The sequence below is a fragment of the Phyllostomus discolor genome, chromosome 3, assembly GCF_004126475.2.
Source record: "Phyllostomus discolor isolate MPI-MPIP mPhyDis1 chromosome 3, mPhyDis1.pri.v3, whole genome shotgun sequence".
In the NCBI taxonomy this organism is placed as follows: Eukaryota; Metazoa; Chordata; class Mammalia; order Chiroptera; family Phyllostomidae; genus Phyllostomus; species Phyllostomus discolor.
In genome coordinates, this window is record NC_040905.2 from 61,166,734 (window position 1) to 61,191,843 (window position 25,110).

General features: G+C 36.1%; 1 protein-coding gene across 3 annotated transcripts in view; it reads right to left on the reverse strand.

Annotated features, from left to right (window-relative positions):
• The window catches only part of KIAA0825 (KIAA0825 ortholog), a 397,293-nt gene that overhangs the window by 339,245 nt on the left and 32,938 nt on the right, over nt 1-25,110 (reverse strand). For 2 of the 3 annotated variants that reach the window (XM_036020541.1, XM_036020539.1), the window contains one exon: nt 8,913-9,044. In XM_036020541.1, the coding sequence (XP_035876434.1) occupies nt 8,913-9,043 (131 nt within the window). In that variant the 5' untranslated portion in view covers nt 9,044. Of the gene's footprint in view, nt 1-8,912; nt 9,045-24,070; nt 24,458-25,110 lie in introns of those variants that run through there. The other variant, XM_036020540.1, reaches the window with a different exon arrangement.

The following is a 25,110-nucleotide window of genomic DNA, read 5'->3' on the forward strand; positions in this document are numbered from 1 at the left end:
CAATTTTCTAAAAGCTATTCTGTTAGAGGGCAATAAATGAGTGCATAAATGATTTACACTCTTCTGAACTATGGTAACTATTCGGTATTTTATTTTTAAAAATATATATACCCTATACTATTATGTTTATTCTCCTGAGTATAATAAAAACATAATTGAATTTGATGAAAAATAGACTTGATTCTAAATTCAGCATGCAGTACATAGAGCTACTCCCTTATTTCATTTGTTGTAAAGATCAATGGTCACTTGAGGTGGTTCTGCTCAAGGTTTGTTTTATAATATATGGACAATAAAATATTTTTAATTTAAAAATTATATCCTTATATTCCATGTCACATTTTCTTTTTAATAATAACATCTGAGTTTTGACCTACATAACAATTTATGAATGCAAAATACAGAATTTTAATCACTGTTTTACTTCTAAATATGATTTCTTATTGACCAGGTAGGGCAGGAAATTAACTACAGATGGTTCAGCAAATAAAAATGAAGCAATCTATAACAAAAGCTATGATGTCCAGTAGCTTATTTTGTTTTGTTGGAACCTAAATGCAATTATGAATGAAGAAGGTTACCTTTTAAAAAATACTAAAATTTGTTTTAATATAACCATCTCTGGAATTTATATAAATGGCTGTTCATCTATTTCATTTACAATTTCCTTTGACTTAGAAACTTATGTCTTATAATATATAAATATATAATATAATATATTTCCATACTATATAACTATACTATAGTTCAATACAGCTACTTTATATATAATGAATTATAATATACAGTAGCTATATATATATATATATATATGTGTGGTTAAGTCATAAATATGCTATATTTAAAATCTGTATTAATAAAATATGATACAGAGTATCATTTTTTAATTAAAAGTACATGTATATTTGGGAGGATCCGAGATGGCGGCAGAGTAGGTGGATGCTATACTAACCTCCTCCCAGGTTCCAAACAGGAATTGCAACTAAATTATAGAACAACCAACCTGAATAACCAACTGAACATAAGCTGGAGAGAAGCCTTATAACTAAGGAGTTACTGAAGAAACTACTGTACCACATGGAGACTGGTAGGAAGTGCAGAGGTATGAGAGGGCTAGCTGGGCTCCCAGGGGCAGTGGCTTAAGTTCCAGAGGGATATTTCAGGCGCTGGGCAGAGAGGGTTACCCTGAAAAGTATGGGGTCTAAACACCAAGCTGGACTCCCCAGCCTAGAGCACCAGAACTGAGAAAGGACCTAAATAACATGTGGCTATGAAAAGCAGTGGGGCTCCTGTCTAATAGGGAAAGATATCTAGAGAGGCAGAAAGCCTCTTAAGGGGCCAATGTACAAAAAATTTGTTTGTAGCCACTAACCCTGAGCAACAGCAGATGGGGGAACAGTGTACTAGAGGTGCATGAGGAGAGACTAGGGTTGATGGCTATGGTAGAGACCTGAAGGGTCAGCTACCAGAAACCGTGAGCTCTGTCACTCCAAACACTGCAGAAGCCATCTTTCTCAGGTACAGCACTCCCCTCCATGCAATATCCTGAGGGGAAGCAATAGCCCTGCCTGCAGGAATCTCTCTCACCCTGATCTGTGGAGCTTAAGCCTGGCTGCTGAAGAAAACAGTAGGAGGATATTTCAGAGAAAAAGCCTAACAGAAAGCCTGCAGTTTACAGTGGATTTTTAGGAGCTCTGAGACCTTAGCTGACCCTTCCCTGGAACTGGTGCTGATAAAAGCCATGGTTCTGTCTACACACAACCAGGCTCAGAAGAGGGAGCCACAAGCTATGGATCACTGAGAGTCCAAACAGATTGCCCAGGGCAAGTCATAGGCAGCGTCTGACATAGATCTTCACCAGAGTCTTTGCAGATTTACCTAAAATTGTACATAGAAACAAACACAAAGAGGCAGCCAAATGGGAAGACAAAGAAACACACACCAAATGAAAGAACAAGAGAATTCTCCAGAAGAAGTAAAAAAATGGAGGTAAGCAATTTATTAGATATAAAGTTTGGAGTAATGATATAAGAATACTCAACAACATGAAAAAGAACATAGAAGCCATAAAGAGGAGCAGTCAGAAATAAAGAATGCAATATCTGCAATGAATAACACATAGAAAGAAATAAACAGTAGGTCAGATGAAGGAGAAGATCAGATCAGTGATTTGGAAGACAAATTATAAAAAAACAAAAACAAACAAACAAAAAAACACACCCAAGTACAGCATCAAAAAGAAAAAGAATTTTAAAAAACGAGGAGAGTTTTAAAAACCTTTGGGACATCATGAAGTGTAACAACATCTGCATGATGGAAATACAAGAAGGAAAAGGGAGTGAGCCAGAGATCAATACCTATTTGTAGAAATAATGATTGAAAGCTTTGCTAACCTGGTAAATGAAAAAGACATACACATCCAGGAAGTGCAGAGAGTCCCAAACAAGACAGACCCAAAGAGACCTGCACCAAGACACATCATAATTAAAATGGCAAAGCTTAAAGACAAGGACAGAATCCTAAAAACTGCAAGAGAAAAGCAGTTGGCTACCTACAAAGGAGCTCTAATTAGACTGTCATCTGATTTCTCAACAAAACATTTCAGGCCAGAAGGGACTGGCATGAAATATTCAAGGTGATGAAAAGCAAAGACCTACAACCAAGATATCATTTAAAATAGAAGAAGAAATAAAGAGCTTTCCAGATAAGAAAAAGCTAAAGGAGTTTGTTAACACCAAACCAAGATTTCAACAAATGTTAAAAGGCTTGTTTTAAGAAAAAGAAAAAAAAAACACACAGGAAAATAGTTTAAAAATAAAATGGCAATAAATACATATCTAGCAATAATCACTTTAAATGTAAATGGCATAAATGTTCTAATCAAAAAGATGTGGGGTAGCTGAATAGATAAGAGAATAAAACTCTGTCTCTCTCTCTATATATACACATGCACACACACACATACACACACACACACACACACACACACATACACACACATTGTCTCCAAGAGACCAACCTCAAAACAAAAGATACACACAGACTAAAAGAAAGGGGATGGAAAAAGAGATTTCATGCAAATGGAAAGGAGAAAAAAGCAGGGGTAGCAATACTTATATGTGACAAAATAGACTTTCAAAGCAGGGCTATAATTATAGACAGAGAAGGACACTACATAATGATAAAGGGAACAATCCAACAAGAAGATATAACCCTAGTAAGCATTTGGCCATCCAGCATAGGAACATTTAAATATGTAAAAAAAATCTTGATGGACATAAAGGGAGAGATTGATACAAATACAGTCATAGTTGGGGATTTTAACAACCCATTGACTTCAATGGATAGCTCTTCCAGACAGAAAATCAACATGGAGATAGTGGTCCTAAATGATACACTAGATCAAATGGATTTAAATGATATTAGCAGAGCATTTCACCCCCACATCAGCAAACTATACATTCTTTTCAAGTGCACATGAAATATTTAATAGGATAGACAACATGTTAGGATACAAACAAGTCTCAAAATATTTAAGAAGACTGAGATCACACCAAGCATCTTCTCTGCTCACAATGCCATGAAACTAGAAATCTGTCATAAAAAGAAAACTGAAAAATATACAAAGACATGAAGCTAAGTAACATTATTAAACAATGAATGAGTGAACAACAAAATCAAGGAAGAAATCAAAAGATATCTTGAAACAAATGAAAATGAGAACACAACAACCCAAAATCTGTGGGGAAAGCAATCCTAAGAGGGAGATTCATAGCATTACAGCTAACTCAAGAAAAGAAAAAGCTCAAATAAACAATCTATCTTTACACTGAAAGGAACTTGAAAAGAAAAACAAACAATGCCCAAAATGAGTAGAAGGAAATAATAAATATCAGATCAGAAATAAACAAAACAGAGTCTAAAAAAAACATACAAATGATCAATGAATACAACAGCTGCTCCTTTGAAAATATAAACAAGATTGACAAACCTTTAACCAGACTCAGCCAGAAAAAAAGAGAGGACTCAAATAAGTAAAATCAGAAATGAAAGGGGAAAAATAACAACTGACAACCAAAGAAACACAAAGGATTGTAAGAAAATATGAGCCCTGGCTGGTGTAGCTCAGTGGATTGAGCGCGGGCTGTGAACCAGTGTCGCAGGTTCGATTCCCAGTCAGGGCACATGCCTGGGTTGCAGGCCATGACCCCCAGCAACCACACATTGATGTTTCTCTCTCTCTCTCTTTCTCCCTCCCTTCCCTCTCTAAAAAATAAATAAATAAAATCTTTAAAAAAATATTATGGACAACTATATGCCAACAAACTGGACAACCTATTCAAAATGGATAAATTCCTAGAAACATACAACCTTCCAAAACTAAATCAGGTAGAATTAGATAATTTAAATAGACAGACTATACTTAGTGAAATTGAGGGAGGAATCAAAAAACTCCCACAAACAAAAGCCCTGGACCAGACGGCTTCCCATGTAAATTTTGTCAAACATTCTAAGAACAAACACCTCTTCATCTCAAACTATTTCAAAAAATTCAAGAGGAGAGAAGACTCCCAAGCTCATTTTACGAGGCAAACATTATTCTAATCCCAAAACCAGATAGACACTAAAAAAAAAAAAGTATGGACCAATATCTCTGATGAACATAGATGCTAAAATACTCAACAAAATAGTAACATTCCAAATACAGTATACATCAGAAAGATCAAATGCCATGATCAAGTGGGATTTATCCCAGGAATGAAAAGTTGGTACAACATTCACAAATCAATAAATGTGAAACACCATATCGACAAAATGAAGGACAAAAAAAAAAAACACATGATCATATCAATAGATGTAGAAAAAGCATTTGATATCCAGCACCCATTTATGATAAAAACTTTAAGCACAGTGTGAATGAGGGGAACATACCCAAACATAATAACAACCATATACCACAAACCCACTGCCAGCATCATAGTCAATCAACAAAAACTACAAGCATTCCCCTTAAGATCAGGAAGAAGCTAGGGATGTCTGCTTTCAAATCTCTCACTCAACACAGTACTGGAAATCTTAACCATAGCAATTGGACAAGAAGGAGAAATAAAGGGCATCCAAATTGGAACAAAAGAAGTAAAACTGTCTTTATTTACAGATGACATGATACTATACATAGAGAACCCTAAAGTTCTACCAAGAAACCACTAGAACTGATAAATGAATTCAGCAAAGAAGCAGAATACAAGATTAATATACAGAAATCAGTTGCATTTTCATATGCCAATAATGAACTAACAAAAATGGAAATTCAGAAAACAATCCCAATCACAACTGATTCCAAAAGAATAAAATACCTAGGAATAAATTAACCAAGGGTGTAAAAGACCTATTCTCAGAAAGTTATAGGACACTGAAGAAATAAACTGAAGAAGATACAAATAAGTGGAAGCACATACAGAGTTCATGGATAGGAAGAATTACATCATTAAAATGTCCATAGTATCCAAAGCAATCTACAGCTTCAATGAAATTCCTAACAAGACACCAATGAAATTCCTAACAAGACACCAATTTGTTCCAGTTCACAGAACTGTATATGGAACCACAAAAGGACCCTAATAGCAACAGTGATCATGAGAAAAAAGAACAAATTTGAAGGAATCATACTATCTAATATCAAACAATACTATGAGGCCATAATAATCAAAACTGCATGGTACTGCCATAAAAACAGGCACACAGATCAATGGAACACAATAGAGAGCCCAGAAAAATATTTATCCCTACAGTTAATTAATATTTGACAGAGGAATAAAGAACATACAATGAGCTAAAGATAGTTTATTCAATAAATGGTCCTGGGAAAATTGGACAGATGTGTGCAGAAAAATGAAACTAGACCACCTTCTTATGCCACACACAAGAATAAATTAAAAATGGTTTAAAGACTTAAACATTAGACCTGAAACCATAAAAATCCTAGAAGAAAACAGACAGTAAAATCTCGGACATTGTTTGTAGCAATTTTTTTTTAATACATCTCTTTAGGCAAGGGAGACAAAAGAAAAATAAAGTAATGGGACTACATCAAATTAAAAACTTTTTGTATAGCAAGGGGAACCATCAACAAAATAAAAAGACAACCCACTGAATGGGAGAACATATTGAATGATACATCTGATAAGGGTTAATATCCAAAATTTATAAAATACATATAAAACTGAACACCAAAAAAAGGAAACAATCCACTTAAAAATGGTCAAAGGACCTGAAAAGACCTTTCTCCAAAGAGTACATACAGATGGCCAATAGACAAATGAAAAGATCTTCAACATTACGAATCATCAGAAAAATACAAATTAAAACCACAATGAAATATCACTGCACAGTGGTCAGAACTGCTATCATAAATAAATTAACAAGCAACTAGTGTTGGCGAGGATGTGAAGAAAGGAGAACCCTTTTGCACTTTTGGTGGGAATGCAGATTGGTGCAACCACTGTGGAAAGCAGTATGAAGATACCTCAAAAAATTAAAAATGGAACTGCCTTAACCCAGTGATTCCACTTCTGAGAATTTAGCCGAAGAAACCAAAACACTTATGGGAAAGAATATAAGCCCCCCTATGTTCACTGCAATGTTATTTATAATCACCAAGATATGGAAGCAGCCATACAAGTTCACTCATGTGGAATCTAATGAACCAAACTGAATTAATGAACAAAAAAATAGAGACAGACTCATACAAAGAGAGCAGGCTGACAGCTCTGTGGGGGGACAGAGCGGGTGGAGGGATGGAAAAAAAGGATTCTTGGACATGGGCAACAGTGTGGTGATTGCAGGAGGGCAGTATAAGGGGGTTAAATGACAATGAAAAACTACAACAAAATAATTAATAAAAATATAAATGCAGATTAAGGGCAAATACAAATTACAAATAAGAGACTTAATTCTTCCTGTTTTAAGGAAAAGGGGTTCCCTTTTTTCCTTTTTCTTAAAGTATTTAGCTTTAAAATTTATAATCGTAAGCACTTTTCCATCTCTTTGACATGAATCCCTTGGAAGACTAGATAGGCCTTCTGTCAACTTTCCTAGCCAGAACTGTCTTTCTTAAGAACCTGGGAGCCATCTTTTCCAAATGCAAACAAACCACCAAAGGAGATAGCTCCCCTATCTCCCAGTTTGTGTGGAAGTTAGGAGGCTACTTCAGTGGCTGTGTTGTTCTAATTTACAAAATGACTTCTTACCACAAAGATATGTGAAGTTTGTTTCTCCTCATAATAAAGCCAAATAGCTAACACAGGTGTTTTTTAACCATGATAAAATTAGCATAAACTATGTGTGAAAAAAAGTGCTGTGAAATCCTATGTTTGAGGACTAGTTACCATGAAAACATATATGTAGTGGGTTGTAGCTCCTCAACTACATGAAGGGGTGAGATTCCTTTCTGTCTTTGGAATCTCTTAGCAAAATGCCCATGGTGGGTTATTGAATAATAAAAGTGTTTTCTTTCTCTTCTCACTTTCTGGAGAGGATTTCTGGGATGGGAGGACTTTTTGTCTTTACTATAATTCCCCAACAATGTGCTATCTTTTGAATCTGTTATCTATATTCATTATTATAATGATAAAAATTAACTGTATTCTCATATAAAACTTGAGAATCATAAGAACATTTCACTTGCTTGGTTCAGTTCTTTGACAATTCAATGTAACACTATGTTAAAATTTTAAAAAAGGAAATACTGTTATTGTACAATAGAAATTTTTACTGTGGCTTGCATATTTATAACCCATATGAGGTTAATTATTAGAACTTTTGACCAAAAGGATTTAAATAATTGAACTGAGGACTTCAGGGCTCAGAAATACATATAAAGACAAAGAACATGTATTAGTGGGAAACTACTTAGCTGTCCCAGCTTCCCTCAGTGTTTAACACTTCTGCAATAGGTAAGGAAGGCTAATATAACATAATTTACTGTGGAGTCTCTATTCCCCTAAGTAAATGAGAAGGAGGCTTAAAATGACAAATTTTGCATATAGCAGAACTCACTTTAGATGCAATATGGCTCCAGCAGCAAAGGCATCTGGGAAATGTTGGAATCTTAACTCTCTGTAGCTTCAGCCTTGGCTGACTACCCAGAAAACAGGAATTCTACCCAAAGCAATGTCATGCTCCCAGGAAGGAGTTTAATGAATATATAAAGTTTGATAACTGCCTAATGTTATCTTAGGAATGTATAGTTCTTTCTGATGGTCTACATGACTATATGGTTTTACTATTAGCCCCCTATAAAAAGGGACCCAGTCCTGAGAGGAGGAGGATTTTTCCCGGCTACCACTGAGAATAGTAACTGCTTTGCCCATGTATGCAAGTTTCTCTTATTAAAGCTCTTATGAATTTGAGTAAAGGTGGGCTACGCGCCAGTTCTTTGGAATCAATCCAGAATTTAGACGTTTAGGGCTTTCCCCCAACACATACAAATAATTTTTAATGTTCTGTTTTCAGCAACTCAAACAATTCATGGTATTATACCATTATTTTATTTCAATACATTAATTTCAAATTAAAAATTTTGTGCATTAGTCATCAGATAAGAATGCTTAATTCTAAGCATATTAATGAAAATCTAGGCCAACAATATTGGCAAAATCTAAGAAATCATTAATAGCAATTCAATAAACTTTAATTTACCTATTCGAAGGCAGTGCCTTTTTTTAGTTTTATTTAAAGTACTAATCAGATAAGGAAAATCACGTTAAAATTTAGGGAGGAAGGTCTCAATTTTTTTCAGCAAAGTTAATGAGAATGAAAACCGAAAGTCATCTAACAGTAGGAAACAGTAGATAAAATTCATGTAAGTTGAACATAAAACCAACTTGCTTTAAATAATTAGCAATATTTACCTTGCAGCATTTTGTTCTATCTTTTCATCAATGTCACTGAAGATTTGCTTAAACTCCAAGTCTCCAGGAAATGAATTTAACAAACAATGTAGGTCAAAAGAATTATGGGAATATTCATCTCCCCAATCCATTCTGAGGAACGAGAATAAAAAAAACATGTTAGTTACACCATAATAAAGAAAAAACCTATCTCAAATTGTGACAGTAAATCAAAACCAATAATTCCCACTTTAGGTAAAATGAAATACAGCAGTAGAAGAACTAGGATATTATTAAGCTGGGTAAAGTGTTTTGTTATTTAAATTTCATGAGGTGTGACCTCATTTTCACACCTTTCAATAGTTTGAATGCTGAACAAAACAGCACCCCTCAGAGACTACTAACAAACATCATGGTGCTTCTCACTGTACCAAGAGCGACAAAGGAAATCACAAAACCTCACAGACCACTGTGAACAAAAGTGGTTGAGAGAGACTTTAACACCTTCCTTCAAACTGATCTAGAAATTATTTGTAACCTCAGAATTGTTCAGGTCTCATCTCCTGTCCCTGTTTATATATGGAAACGGCAGGAAATTCTCCTCTCTGGCATATGTATTGATAAATAAAATTTAAATATGCTACTCCTTAAAGATACCTACTTTCCCACTATCAAAGCATTATTCATCCATTCATTCCATATGCATTTATTAAATGGTTGATAAGTAGGAAGAAGCACTGCTGTACAAGCTGGGGATATAGCTGCAACAATTCAAAGCTCTTGCCTTTATGGAGTTTTTATTCCAGTGGGGAAGTAGATTTTAAAAATACATAAACAGATATATTTTATCTGTTTAGCACATTAGGGCACATGGTGAATAGTGCTATATGAACAAGCAGATCAGGGCAATGGGATAGACTAAGAAAGACAGAGTTGGTACAAAGTGTGCATAACCATGCAAACTGGGGCTTGGCCACTCAGCACCTTTGAGTCACATGACTCAATGATTTGTGTGAAAGGAAATAGGTTTTTATTAACAGGGTTCCAACCTTGGGGGTTGCTGAGAGCATTACTGCTCAAAGTCCTCTCTCCCAGGAGACCCAGAACTTTCCTTGCTCCTTGAAAGGCCCAGAAATTCCCCATTTCCTTATCTGTCATTACGCTGGTCACGCAAATGGATCTCCATCATCTCTCAAATGTGCACCTGTGGTTTTCAGGGTCGCCATTCTCTTGCAACAGCTCTCTCCTTCAGTATCTGTGGTGTACTGTTCTCAGTCTCTATGTAGCGGTTCAGGAAACCATGTGCTGTGCTACCTTGTTACAGAGGGTGGAGCCCAGGGAGGCACATGAACCAAGTGTGGGATCCTGCCTCCAAGAGTGGGCCCCCATTCCCTGCTAGGTCTCAGTCCCTGATGGGCTCCACATCTCCTGGTCCCATGAGTGCTCCCAGCCATGTGCGGAGCAGGGCCAGAAGCCCAGAACATCCAAATGTCAAAAACACAGAGGGAGAGAACTTGCATCAAGTTCTGAAATCCCGTACCAAGAGACTCCATACCCAGAGAGTGACTTCTCCTTAAGTCCTGGTCTCCTGGTCACAGTGTAGCTCCAAGCATCTCCCATATGTCTGTGTGCTCTGCAGGTCCCTGCAGCTCCACCAGCTCTGTTGCCTTTGCCTCTAGACCTCCAGGCAGACTTCCCAACCTCCTTTGTGGCAGACTCCTGAACTTGTGGCAGACTTCCCTTCAGACCTCCTCGTACTTGGCCCACTATAATTTAAATGCTTGGCTCAGACCTTCCTCTGTGACCGAACATCTGGCTCTTCCTATGGCACCTTAGTGTCCACCATTTTTGTCAGCTCCCCAGTGTCTTTGACTCTCTTTTGGCTGCCATCTTAAGTCAGGGCAAGAGTTCCCAGCGATACACGGGCAACTGGGTGCATATCCACACCCATAGCTCAAGCAGGCTCTGTATCAGCTCCCCCACCTCTGCCCCCTATATGAGGGGTCACTCCATTGGAGCTTGTTCTCACAGTCAAGTACACAATTTTGCCCCAGGCAGCAGCCTTCTTCCCTTCAGGATGGCAGAGCTGTTAATCTGCCTTTGTTATGCCATGTGCCTTAAACACTGTACTTTTAGCTGTTTCCCTGCCCCCCTCCTGACTTTTGCAGGACTGAGGATTTCCTCTACTTTCAAGGGACCCATGCTCTGTACCCTGTTACATATGAACTGTTTTATCTAGGGATATGTTATTTTTGGACATAAAATAGTGCTTATAAAATATTTTGATGACTGATGGTATAAATGAATGATAAATTTAAACATTAAATGGTAACAGGTACATATGACATAAATATTAACAAAAGAAGGTTAGGTAAATGTGGTTTTAGTTTGGATAAATCACAATACTACTTGAAAAACTGTCTAAAAAGTTTTGTAGAGGCTATAATACTAATGAAATTCATCATCTTTAATTATTTAATTATTAATAGTTTCAGCTAATTTATTATACTATAATGAAATGTCAACGTAAGAAACATCCAAACCTGTAGGAATTTTTGTGAATTTATTTGAGGTAAAGTGACAACAATAGACAAGAAGCAAAACCTCAACAGATTAAGAAAACGCTCTGGAAAAAAGGCAGTTTTGTACCTTATTTTGTACATTACAATCAAATAGAAGACACATGAGTGGGTTACATGGAATCCAGTGGTGACAGATTAGGGAGGTGGGAGAAAGCAAAGCTGAAGATTTCCAAGTCCTATCTAAAATGAATAATTAGTCTGAGGATAAAGCTTTTACTTTACTTCAAAGATACTATTTTAAAAGAAAAACACACAATTAAAATGTTTTTATGTAAAAGTCTACAGTGTCACAAGATTTGTCATTTGTAAATTCAATTAGTTCCAAATATAGAACAAGAACCATAGTGGTTTAAAAGAGTCACCCCAAGATGTACCTCATTGGTTTATGGGCTATTCTGAGCTAAAGGCAACTTTGGATGAAAGGGGCCACCCATCAAACCTGACAGCTCAGGGGAGACTTGCATGAAGGCCTTACAAACTCAGAGACCTAAAGTAACCACATAGGATGGATGGTCTGGAGTTAAAACCTTTCTAACTGAAAGCGAGTTATGGCAGGTTGGAATCTTCCAGGACAAAAGCCAATCTTTACCTTAAATGAGCCTGTCTATTGTCTTTTTGCATCTCCTGATAACACACCTTTGGAATGTAATATTTCCTTTTTTGGGACCTATCAAAGCACAGGCACCACACCAGAGGGAGACCACAAATCCCCTCATTACTGTCATTATCATGACTGTTAACTATCCTGTACCCACCTGTGTAAACAAGTATGTGGCTATCATTTTCTTTTTTATCCAATCCCAGAAGTTTCCCTGCTTTGCTTTTTCCTGCCTACCTAACCAATCACCAATGGAGATTATGTAACCCACTTATGCATCCTCTTTTGATTATAAGGCATAAAATAAGGTACAAAACAGCCATTTTCCAGAGCATTTTCTCAATCTGTTGAGGTTTTGCTTCCTGGCAATTGCTGTCACTTTAGCTCAAATAGACTCATACAAATTCTTACAGATTTGGACATTTCTTGCATTGACACACCAAAGATCCTGCCATCTGAAGACAAATTTCTACCCCTTGATTTTCACCCAACTAGCTAGAAAAATTTGAATTAGGGCCTTGCCCATAAGAGATAATAGAGATAATCTGGTTTGAGCTACCTATATGACAGGACAAACTACTAATTACTCAAGATCTGTTCTTCCTATCATCCTGCAATCACCTTCCTCCTCTCTGCAGCCCCAAGGTGATCCTTAGCTCAGAATGTCGTATATACCTCATTTTCCCTTTCTGACTTCGAATCACTCATGTATTCCCGTGCATATGAATACATGGGGGTTCCCATGCATGCATATATATTACATTTGGTTATTCTCTCTTGTTAATCTGTCCTATGTGGATTTAATTATTAGACCAGCAGAAAGAACCTTGAGGGTAGAAGTTTCAGCCTCCCCCACAGCATAGATATAATATTTTTAAATAGCTAAATCAATATTTCAGCCAAGATGGAGTTGTAAATAGATATCCTTTGCTTCCTTGCACAACCAAAAGAAGGACAACAACAAATTTAAAAACAAAAAAAACCAACCATAACAGCCAGAAAATCAAACCGTATGGAAGTCTGACAACAAAGAAGTTAAAGAAACATTCACCCATTCACTGGTAGGAGGGGCAGAGATGGGAAGCCAGGGCTGAGAGGATGGGTGGCAAAGTGGTAGCCAGCAGACTGGACCGGGCAGGCAAGGTGGCAGCTGGTGGACTGGGAGGTCCCACACTCACGTGCAGATAAATCAGGAAAAACAACTGGGAAATGAGATAGACCATACAACCCAGGGTTTCAGTGAGGGGAAATAAAGCCTCAAAACCTCTGGCTATAAAAATCTGTGGGGGTTGCAGTGGTGGGAGAAACTCCCATTCAGACAGGAGAGTCCACTGGAGGGACCCACAGGGTCCTTCCTACAACATTAACAAAATCACCCACCCAGGAATCAGCAGCAGAGGGGCCCAATTTGCTTGTGGGTAGTAGGGGAAGTGACCAAAAGCAGACTGAGAACCAAGAAACTGGCATTGCTCCCTCTTTGACCCCTCCCACACAGAGTGCCACAATGCATCAATGTGAGTTGCCCCACCAAGATGAATACCTATCTGCCCCTGACAATGTGACAGGTGCTCCAAGACAAAGAAAAATGGCCCAAATGAAAGAATAGATCAAAACTCCAGAAAAAGAACTAAACAATGAATAGATAGACCACCTATCTGATGCAGAGCTCAAAACACTGGTAATCAAGATGCTCATAGAAATAATTGAGTATGAACTCAAAATAAAGGAAGAAGTGAAGACTATGCAAAATAAGATAAAGAAAAATATACATGGAACCAACAGTAACGGGAAGGAAACCGAAACTCAGACCAACAATTTGGAGCATAAGGAAGAAATCAACATTCAACCAGAACAAATGAAGAAACAAGAATTCAAAAAAATGGGGAGAGGCTTAGGAACCTCTGGGACAACTTTAAACATTCCAATATCTGAATCATAGGGGTGCCAGAAGAAGAAGAGGAAGAGAAAGAAATTAAAAAGTCATTTGAACAAATAATGAAGGAGACCTTCCCCAATCTGACAAAGGAAATAGACATGCAAGTCCAGAAAGCTCAGAGAGTGCCAAACAAGTTGGACCCAAAGAGGAACACACCAAGACACATCATAACTGCAAGAGAAAAGCGGAGAGAGAATCTTAAAAGCAGCAAAAGAAAAGCACGGAGTTACCTAGAAATTCCCAAAAGACTACCAGCTGATTTCTCAAAAGACCCTTTACAGGTAAGAAGGGGCTGGAAAGAAGTATCAAAGTCATGAAAGGCAAGAACCTACATCTAAGATTACTCTATTCAGCAAAGCTATCATTTAGAATGGGAGGTCAGATAAAGAGCTTCCTAGATAAGGTCAAGTTAAAAGAGTTCATCATCACCAAGCCCTTATTATATGAAATGTTAAAGGGAGTTATCTAAGAAAAAGGAGAAAATTAAAACGATGAACAGTAAAACTATGAACAGTAAAACAGTAAAATGTGAGTAAAATTCACAACTATCAACAACTGAACCTAAAAAACAAAAACTAAGTAGACAACTAGAACAGGAACAGAATCACAGAATGGAGAGCACATGGAGGGTATTCAGTAGGAAAGGGGAGAATGGGGGAAAAGGTACAGGGAATAGGAAGCACAAATAGTAGGTACAAAATAGAGGGAGGTTAAGAATAGTATAGGAAATGGAGGAGCCAAAGAATTTATATGTACAACCCATGGACAAGAACTAAAGGGGAGTGGAAATGCAGGTGGGAGGGGTTGCCAGGCAGAGAGGAATAAAGGGGAGAAAGAATTGGGAGAACTGTAATAGCATAATCAACAAAATATACTTAAAAATATAAAATAAAACAAAATAGCTAAATCCTAACACATTTGGATATTTCTCATTCAAAGCATTTTGCAGTAGATGCTATAATTTCTCACTTAAAAACAAATATTTGTCTATAATTTGCCATAAGAAATATTAAATTGAAATCAGGCTAAAACAAAACAAAACAAAAAAACCGTAAGGTAAATGGTAGGAAATCTCATGTCCATCGGAAGTTATACTTCTTTAGAACACCAAAACCTCAACATTTCTATATAATCAATAAGTTTGATATCTTCATATCTTCCTAGCAGCTCAGCTATCTACAGCTATTATCAGAACAGTCATTTCTAAATCCAATAGCCATCATTACTAATAATAAATTGTTTTTATATTTGCATACATTTAAATAATGTTGGGTAGTCTAACTCCTCAGATGATGAATTATTCAAAAATTGTTGCAAAAAAAAATTCACTTTTGTAATAAAAAGATTTGATGGCTGAGGGTTCTTATACAGAACTCCAACTTTGTAAATATTTTGTTCATAGCAAACCCCTTTGTTATAAGGAGTTACAAGTTACAGTATCAATACTCTGTTTCAGAATTGTACCAATTTTTCAATACTATAAAGCCTCATTAATTCATATAACACATTCCAAACTTAAGAAATTATGTATAGAACTAAGCTTAAATATAATAGCAAAATAGCAATATGATTTGTTGTATATCTACTCTGTACAAGGTATTTTATATACATCACCTTCGTTAATTCTCATAATAACTCTACAAATACTTCATATCCTAATTTATAGAGGAGAAAACTTGGGCCCAAAAAGATTAACTAGCATGTCCATGTGACACAGCTAATCAGTGTCAGGGACACAGTTTGCACCCCTGTCTATTTGGCTCTAAAACTTGAGGATGCTCGTATCTTGAGAAATTAACCACTTACTGCATATAAAACATATTTTCTAGAAATTATATTAACCAAAATGTTAGAATGGTTGTCCCTGGATATTTAGACTATGGCTAATTTTTACTGACTTTTTTAATACTTAACATTTTCCTATTTTTGCAATAAGTACTTATCATTTCATATATAATTGGTAAAAATACTTTAAAAAACAATTACCCCTGCTCTCAGGGGGCTATGATTTTTTACTTTACATTTTCTATCTCTCTTTATTTGAAACATCTTAAATCCTTAATAATTCTCTCTTGCTAATTGGTGTTTATCATTTTTTTCAAAATCCAATTAAAAAATTACACAAATCCTAAATATCTCTTGACTACTACCATTTCACCAACATTTTATATTATCTGTGCTTGCAAATGCTGTTAAAAGAAAAAAAATCGTATTATTTTGATACTGAATGTGTGTGTTACATTCTTCACTGAAATCAGGTCTGGAGTAAAACAATAGTAAACTGCAACATGTAGAGTACTCAGATAAGGCTGGTAATCATGATTTTGAAGGATTCCCTATCTACAGGGTTGTGTTATTTTTCTCTATCTAACCATTGTGGAAAAGTTAATCAATAAACACAGAGAATGCATTAAAGGAATGTCATTTGATACCAAGGGCACCAGAATGATGGCAGGTCAGGGTTTTCATGTGACTGGTATAAATCTATGATGCTTCCATACTTATACAGTTCCAAGGTGATGAATGATAAGAGAAACAAGAGTCACCTTTTAGGTAAAGAGGCAGAAAGTTTAATATGCTGTGTGAAAAAAAATATGATGGGTAAAATATTATCAATAGGATAAGAAAATTAACCCAAGTAAATAGTGATGCACAGGATGAAATAAGAGATAAATAATGGAGAGTAGACTGTAGTAAGCAATGCTGAATCTTGGACTTGGAAGTTTTCTCTTTAGACTGGCAGTGATCCCTGCAAGACTGTGGGCATGAGTATAGACACCAATCTCCTATTTCCTTACATGCACTCTGTGGGCCCACAGTATTTCTTCCGTTGCTGGGCATCATGAAAGAGCACAGAGAGACTGGACAGTCTCTCCTCACAAGGAGCAGTGGTAGTAAAAAGAATAAAGACATAAAAAAGGGAGCCAGTAAAAAGATCACCTGCTATTTTGTAAAACATAACTATGACCTCAACAACAGAAAAGTAAATTATTGAGGGACCAATATAATTTGGCAAATACTCCAGGGTTATTTCAGAAAGGTAGAACAGCCCTGGCTGGTGTAGCTCAGTGGATTGAGCATGGGCCTGTGAACCAAAGAGTCCCTGGTTCGATTCCCAGTTGGGGCACATGCCTCGGCTGTGGTCCAGAACCCCAGTGGGGGCACCATGTGAGAGGCAACCACACATTGATGTTTCTCTCCCTTTTTTTCTCCCTCCCTTCCCTTCTCTCTAAAAATAAATACATAAAATCTTTTTTTAAAAAAAGAAAGGTGGAACTATAAAATTTGGGGGGTGGGGGGAGAAGAGGCGGTGAAGTTGTGTCCCAGGATACAGCTTTTATAACCTCTTTATGTTTCTATATTTCCAAATACTAAATTGTCATCAGGGAGATAACAATAATATGACATAACGAATGAGGTCTATTATCCTAATCCATGATCAATCAAAAATGGGAGCTATAGCTCTTCAAAGTACAATAACTTTATTTTTGAAATTGCTGTTATAATATTGTTTTTAAATGGTCATTCTCCTATAATGTCTCTGATTATCTTTTTGTATATGATTAAAAACAGTGCTTAATATTTCAAACATGTACAAACGTCCAATCAAATATTAATCATTGCCTTTAAATATGAGTTATGTTTGAAGAAATATATCTAAGTCAAACATCTGTAGATCATGTTTCAGCCATAGGCAAATTGTAACAATTGAGTTATAAATTCCTAAGAACAGTGACTATAATAAAATATGAACACATTATAAGCACTGCCAGAAAACATTATAATAAAGCAATAAAAAATTTCATACTTTTTGTGACCAAAAGAAAGCTCCCCCTGAAAAAAAATTTTGAAATCTCACTTGTCCTTTAATGTATTTTAAAATGATACTTTTCTATTGTATGGTCTTCTCTTTTTTTCTAATTTAAACATATGTAATGGTTAAAGTCCTTATATTATCTTTTTTCTGGTTCTTCAATAAGAAAAACGCAGAGTGCCACTTTTCTTATAACCAACTAATAAATGCTTAGAAAAGACTGGAAAGAAGATTGGAAAACTAACCATTGGGAAGAAATCCACATTGCAACTGAGTTAATAAAGGGAAACAATAGGACCATGTGATATTTCCTCTGCAAAAAAACCCAGTGAGGGAGTCATATACCTTCTGTGCACAGACTGTGGACTTAATGTTGCCACCGGCTCTAACTCACCTGAGGTCTTACTATTCAATAGCATTGTCTCACCTAAAATAAACACTAGTAAAGAACATGGTAAGGGAGTGGAGTGTTCTGATTAACTGAAAATTAACTACACATTCTACCTATAACTCAACAAGTTCCAAATGTTGCAGAATGGTAAAACATTTAATTCAAAACAGTACTGAACAAAGAATCAATGGGTTTGAGTCCTGATCCTGGTTCTGTCATGTCTGTGTGTATTTGGGTAAGTCACTCAGAGGGATGGAACTCACATTCCCCATTTATAAAATGAAGTGAATGGATTTATAGGCTCTAAGGTTTCTTCTAGCTAAAAATTTGTTGCATTCTGTAAGAAATGATAAGAGAAGTACATATTCCTAAACCCCCTAAATTAACTCTTCCAGTAGACTATTTCATTTGTCAAAACCATCATTTTTCCTGTATCTTGGACTCTCAGATCCATTTTTTAACTCTTCTCCTTTTCCTTCCCCAGGACTATCACGTAGAAAGCTAAAGTGATACCTATAGCTTAGCAAGAAATAATATGTTTAAAAAAATGTGAAGAATCCAGACATTCTTTTATAGTAACAGATGACATGGATCCTGGCTCCTGGGGTCTGTGGCATTATGGATGAGACGAGACAAATTCACATGGACTACCGAGTCCTATGGAGGAAAAGGGACAGTGTGGCTTCTCTCTCAAGAGGAGAAAAGCCTCGGAGCACCTTGGCCACTCTCTCAAGAGGAGAGCACCTGGACCTTTGCCTTGACAAGCTTTTATTAGATTCAATTTGCACAGGAATACAGCGTGTACACGTAAAGCTCATCAATCACCGTCAGGCAGAAATGATTAAACAACAGATAACATTCAAAGAACTCTGAGGACTTATTCTGAGTCAGGGTCAGACAGTTAAAGGGCTATAAAACTTTGGGGAACAAACTCATTTCATGTTTAGACCCTTATCATTTAAATTGAGAGTATTAGCAAAGTAGGTTTCATAGGATTTTATGCATTCTTTCTTAGGCCTAATTGCCCTAGGGAACCCACCCTTTCCAACACAGGGCTGTACCCACCTCCAGCATTGTTTCAGGCTTAAGTCAGGCAGGGGACATAAGGCAGCCAAGAGATTAGGAGACTTCTTTCAGACAGAAAGAAGACTCAGGCTATGTCCAAGCCGAGGGGTGAGGGTCCATCACCCCCTTTTTCTATAGCCCTCCAAGTCCTTCCCTGAGAGCCCCTTCACAAGCATGCCTGTCTAGGTCATCCCTCTTTTGAGGACTCTTACCCATCATTGGCTAACCAGTCATCCGCCCGGGGCCAAGCAGGGTGAAGAGAAAGGAGGCAGAGGTGGCACCCCTACAAGGAAGATAAGCTTTGTCTCCTTAATGGCTTATGGTCCCAAGGTCTTTTTACTCAGCCTTAGCCATGGGGGATTACAGCTTCTGAAACCAGGCAGGGCAGTTCCCAACAGATAGCTGCTTTGCACTGCTGTTCCACCCCCAAAATCCCAGCTGCCTAAAATATTCTATGAAGCAACTAGCCCATGTTTCTGAGCTACTCTGACTTGGCACACTCTTCCTCAATAAAAGATTTCTGAGACCAACTGACTTTGGACAACATCAGAAGGAAAAGGGCAACATCGGAAAATCATATCTTCACAAGCATCATATATCCTTATGTATTTTTTATATTATTGGTATTATTTTTTGTATTGTTGGTTTGGCTTGAGTTGCTGATCTGATTAAAAGCAAAGTGAAAATTAACTTTGATCATGTCATCATTCTTAAACTGAACAAGCCTTTTCTGGCCTGGTTCATTTTTACTTTCCATTTATATCTAACTACAAATTAATCTTCCTGTATCATTCACAAAGTCCTGCCAACATTATATAATTCAAAATTTAATTTTTACTAAATCTATAAAATTTTATATAAGTTAGTGAACTCATTCATTGAGATATAATTTAAAGGTAAGAAAGATACAAATAACTGGAAGCATATACTATACTGATGCATTGGAATAATTAACATCATTAAAATGCCCATACCACCCAAAGCAATATATAGAGTCAATACAATTCTTATTAAAATATCAATGGCATATTTCACAGATCTAGAAAAAATGTTGTAAAAATTTATATGGAACCCAAAAGACCCCAAACAGCGCAAGCAATCTTGAGAAAGAATACCTGATATCAAACTATACTATAAGGCCATTGTAATGAAAACAGCATGGTACAAGCATGAGAACAGGCAGCTAGATCAATGGAACAGAACAGAGAACCCACAGATAAACCCACACCTTTATGGTCAATTGATATTTGACAGAGGAGGCAGCAACATACAATGGAGTAAAGACAGTCCCTTCAATACATGGTATTGGAAAAATTGGACAGGGACCTGCAAAAAAATGAAACCACACCTCCAACTTACATCATACACAGGGAATAAGCTCAAAATAGACAAAAGACTTAAATGTTAAATCATGAAACCATAAAAATCCTAGAAGAAAACATCTCAGACATCTCTTGTAACAATATTTTTTACCGATACATCTACTTGGTCAAGGGAAACAAAGGAAAAAATAAACAATGAGAGTATAGCAAACTAAAAAGCTTTTGCACAGTGAAAGAAACCACCAACAAAATGAAAAGGGAACCCACTGAACAGGAGAACATACTGGCCAATGATATATCTTAAAAAGGGTTAATTTGCAAAATACATAAAGAACTTACAAAACTCAACACCAAGAAGACAAAAAATCCAATTAAAAATGAATGAAGAACCTCAATAAACACTTCTCCAAAGAGGACATATAGATGGCCAATAGGCATATGAAAAAATGCTCAACATCACTAATCATCAGAGAAATGCGAATTAAAACCACAATGAGATATCACTTCATACCTCTCAGAATGGCCAGCATCAATAAATCAACCAACAACTAGTGCTTGTGAGGATGAAAGAAAAGGGAACCCTTGTGCACTGTTGGTGGCAATGCAGATTAGTGCAGCCACTGTGGAAAATATTAAAGAATTCCCTCAAAAAATTTAAATGGAACTTCCTTTTGACCCAACAATCTCACTTCTGGGAATATATCCAAAGAATCCCAAAGTACCAAATCAAAAGAATATATGTAGCCCTATGTCCATTGCACCATTATTTACAATTGCCAAGATATGGAAACAGCCTAAATGTCCATCAATAGATGAGTGGATATAAAAGCAGTGCATTCACACAATAGAATAGTACTTGGCAGTAAAAAAAAGAAAAAAAGAAATTTTACCTTTTGCAACAACATGAATGGACCTAGAGATTATTATGCTAAGTGGAATAAGCCAGTAAGAAAGAGACAAAACACCATATGATTTCACTTACATGTGGAATCTAATGAACAAAACAAAAACAGAAGCATGGATACACGGAACAGACTGACAACTATCAGAGGAGAGGGGGGATGGAGGACTGGATGAAAGAAGGTGAAGGGATTAAACCCCCAAAACATAGTCACACACAGATACACACACACATGCATATCACATATACATAGACAACAGTGTAACAGTGTGGTGGTAGCCAAAGGAAAAGGGGGTGGAAGTAGGTGGAGACGGAAAAAGCAGGACAAAAAGGAGACAGAAAGAGACATTGCTTGGGACGATGGGTGCACAATGCAGTGTGAAGATGAGGTGTTACTTAGTTGCACACTTGAAACGGGTATGGTTTTATGAACCAATGTCACCCCAATGAATTCAATAAAAAGTTAAAGTCAAATAAATAATAAAGAACAACAAAATAAAACAATCCCCCCACACAAAGACAAAATTATAATCTCCATATGAAGGGTATGGAAACTGAGGCATAGAGAGGTTCATGATTTGCCCAAAATCACTGACATAGGAAGTAGCAAAGCTGGGATTCAGGCCGCTTCAACATCTGCCCTTAATCGCAATGCTAAATATAAAATGTCTCTCTGTATATACTCGTAGTTTAAAAAAATTATTTTACCTCTTACATGTGTTGATTTGTTTACTGGCTTATATATTTGACTGCATTCCTTAAAACCATTATAAATTTTCTTCACTGTGAAACCTATATAATCTCCCCTCCAATTTTTTTTAAGGATAGATCTTCCATTGTGATACTTCAGAGTTGTAATTCATTTCTTTTAATCAGTTACTAACTAGAAGTTAAAAATTTAATATTTTAGCTTCCCTAGAAGACTGAGAAGCAACTCATGGGGATCTCAATTTGTTGACAGTCATTTAGAATACGTTATGCATTAAAATCTTGTATTAGAAAATAAAAACTTGTTATTCTATTCATTTTTCAACTCTCACCTGTATATCAGGTTTCCCTCCAGACTGCTACCCTTTCCATAAATAATTGTGGAAGTTATTATTATTATAATTATATGGGCTAGACTATTAATATAGAGCCCATAACTGCTCACATTAACATACTACAGCTATTAAAATCCCCTTTAATAAAATACAAAATATTTCATTGTGGCTCCTATATTAGTGATGTACCGGTATATATGTGTATGTATGAAGTGGAAATTGACAGGATCATCAGGATATGCTATTGTAGTTTGACAAGTAAACAGAATTAATTGTCATATGCGTTACTCACCAAATCTGACAGTGCTTTCTTTAGTTTTCAATGCACTTCTTTCTAGAAAATATTTCATTTTGATAACTATTTATTGTTTTCAATATGTAATCCTAGCCATCTCTTGCTTTAATGTAACAGTTAAACTATGATATGTGAAAACAAATTTTAATTTCTTGATTTTTTATAACTTTGCATGCAAACGTTTCACATGATTTTAAAGTTATGAAATTATCATATAGTTTGACATTAGATCTAAATAATGTCACAAATCATGGAAGCAATGATTAACTAATGAAGTTTCAAGTGTAGTAAAATCTTAGTAATTTTACTAAGAAAATAGTACATCTGCATTAATAGAAAGTTTAAGAGATGGAGCAGTTTTAAAAAGGCAGTTGTACTATGTATTAAGTGGGAATAACAACAAACATAGCTTGTGAGATATCAATTACATTTTAAGGAACTTTGTTTTAATAACTAGATTAGAATAATTTGAATTTAGCATATACTTTGTATATAAATGGGTACTTCTAAAAGATTTAGGGTTCTTTAAGTATGGTTCAAGGGTTTAAGAATTTCTTCTGAAATGTTACTAATATTAATTAGCTAGCCATATTAATGTGATACTGTTCTCTTAAATGTTAATAATGTTATTAACATTAATTTGATGGATAAATGTCTCCTTTGAAATACTCTTTTATGCCCTGGCTGGTGTAGCTCAGTGGATTGAGCGCAGGCTGCAAACCAAAGTGTCGCAGGTTCGATTCCCAGTCAGGGTACATGCCTGGGTTGCAGGCCATGACCCCCAGCAACCGCACATTGGTGTTTCTCTCTCTCTTTCTCCCTCCCTTCCCTCTCTAAATAAATAAATAAATAAATAAAATCTTTAAAAAAAAAGGTTATCTCCCTTTATAAAAAAAAAAAAGAAGAAATACTCTTTTATGATTTCTGGAGCTTTTGCTCCATCAATTATCGTGTGCTATAGTATCAATATCCCTTCCAGCTGACTATAACAAGTTCAAGTTTCTTGCTTTTTAGAAACAAACAAAACCCACCATTGGACACCCCCCTCTTCCTTTCATAGCCCAGCACATTAAAATCACAGTCCATAGTTCCTTATTTTATATTCTCAACTCTCATTCATTTCTCAACCCAGAGCAATCTGGATTCTGCTTCTATCCTTACACTGAAACTGACAAAATATTTTTCAGTCCCTATCGTACTTAATCTCTGCACTATTTGGAACTGATACCTACTTCTTCCTTGAAGTTGTCTCCTTTCTTGCCAATCTTCCTAAGTATTATGGGTTCCCAGTTCTCTTCTTGTCTTTCACACATTTATTCATGTGCTCTGGGTAAGAGTCCCCACTTTTGGTAGCTGGCAAGCTCACAAAATTTCTTCTTCTTTTTAATCTGAAATATACAGATATACAATGCTGTCCATTTCTATGCTAGAGGACTCATCCACCTTTCCTAGTTATAACTAATTGTTCTAGGGTTAAACATTTGACCCATGCTTAAGTGTCAGATTCATATTATTTCAAATTTCAAAATGAATTTTGAAATTTGGAATGAAGGAAGGGAAAGAAAGTCACTGGTGGTAAACTGATCAAGTTAACTCCAACCCTCCAAGAGAAAGTGCATTGCCAACAACCAGTTTTTCTTTCTTTTTTTTTCTTAAATTAACCAAAGTAGTTTTTATTAAACTAATGAATATCTTGATTGGTTCCTCTCTCATCTCCGTTGTTAAACACTGATATTCACCACAGGGATCTTTCTAGACCTGCTTCTCATTTTAAATACTTTCCCTGAGCATTTGTCATTCAAAGCCACTGCCTTCTTCTCATATAATTTTACCAGAGTAGATTTGTGTTTTTCTCTGAAGAGTTTTAATTTTAAAAATTTTGTTTTATTTTTCTTAATTGGATTTTTCTCCTCCTTGTACCTTAGAAACAACTTTTCCTATTAATTCTCATTCTGTAGTCTTCCCAAATTTCCTTTCTCCTTGCCTGACTTGGGAAGGAAAATGAATAAATCTTTTTTCCTCTTCTCTTCTTATTCATTTTATGCTGGCGTTCTTGATATTCACTGTATTCCACATGCTTTTCACCTATTATCTTGATGATAAAAATTCAGTCTGTATCTCTAAACTTAGTTCTTCTTCCAAAACCCCACACATATTTCCGAGCCCTTATTAGACAATTTCACTTCACTGATTCAAAGGTCCCTTGCACTCAATATGTTCAAAGTTTAATTCAAAATCTTTTCCTAAATCTGGCTTTTCTTCCTATATTATG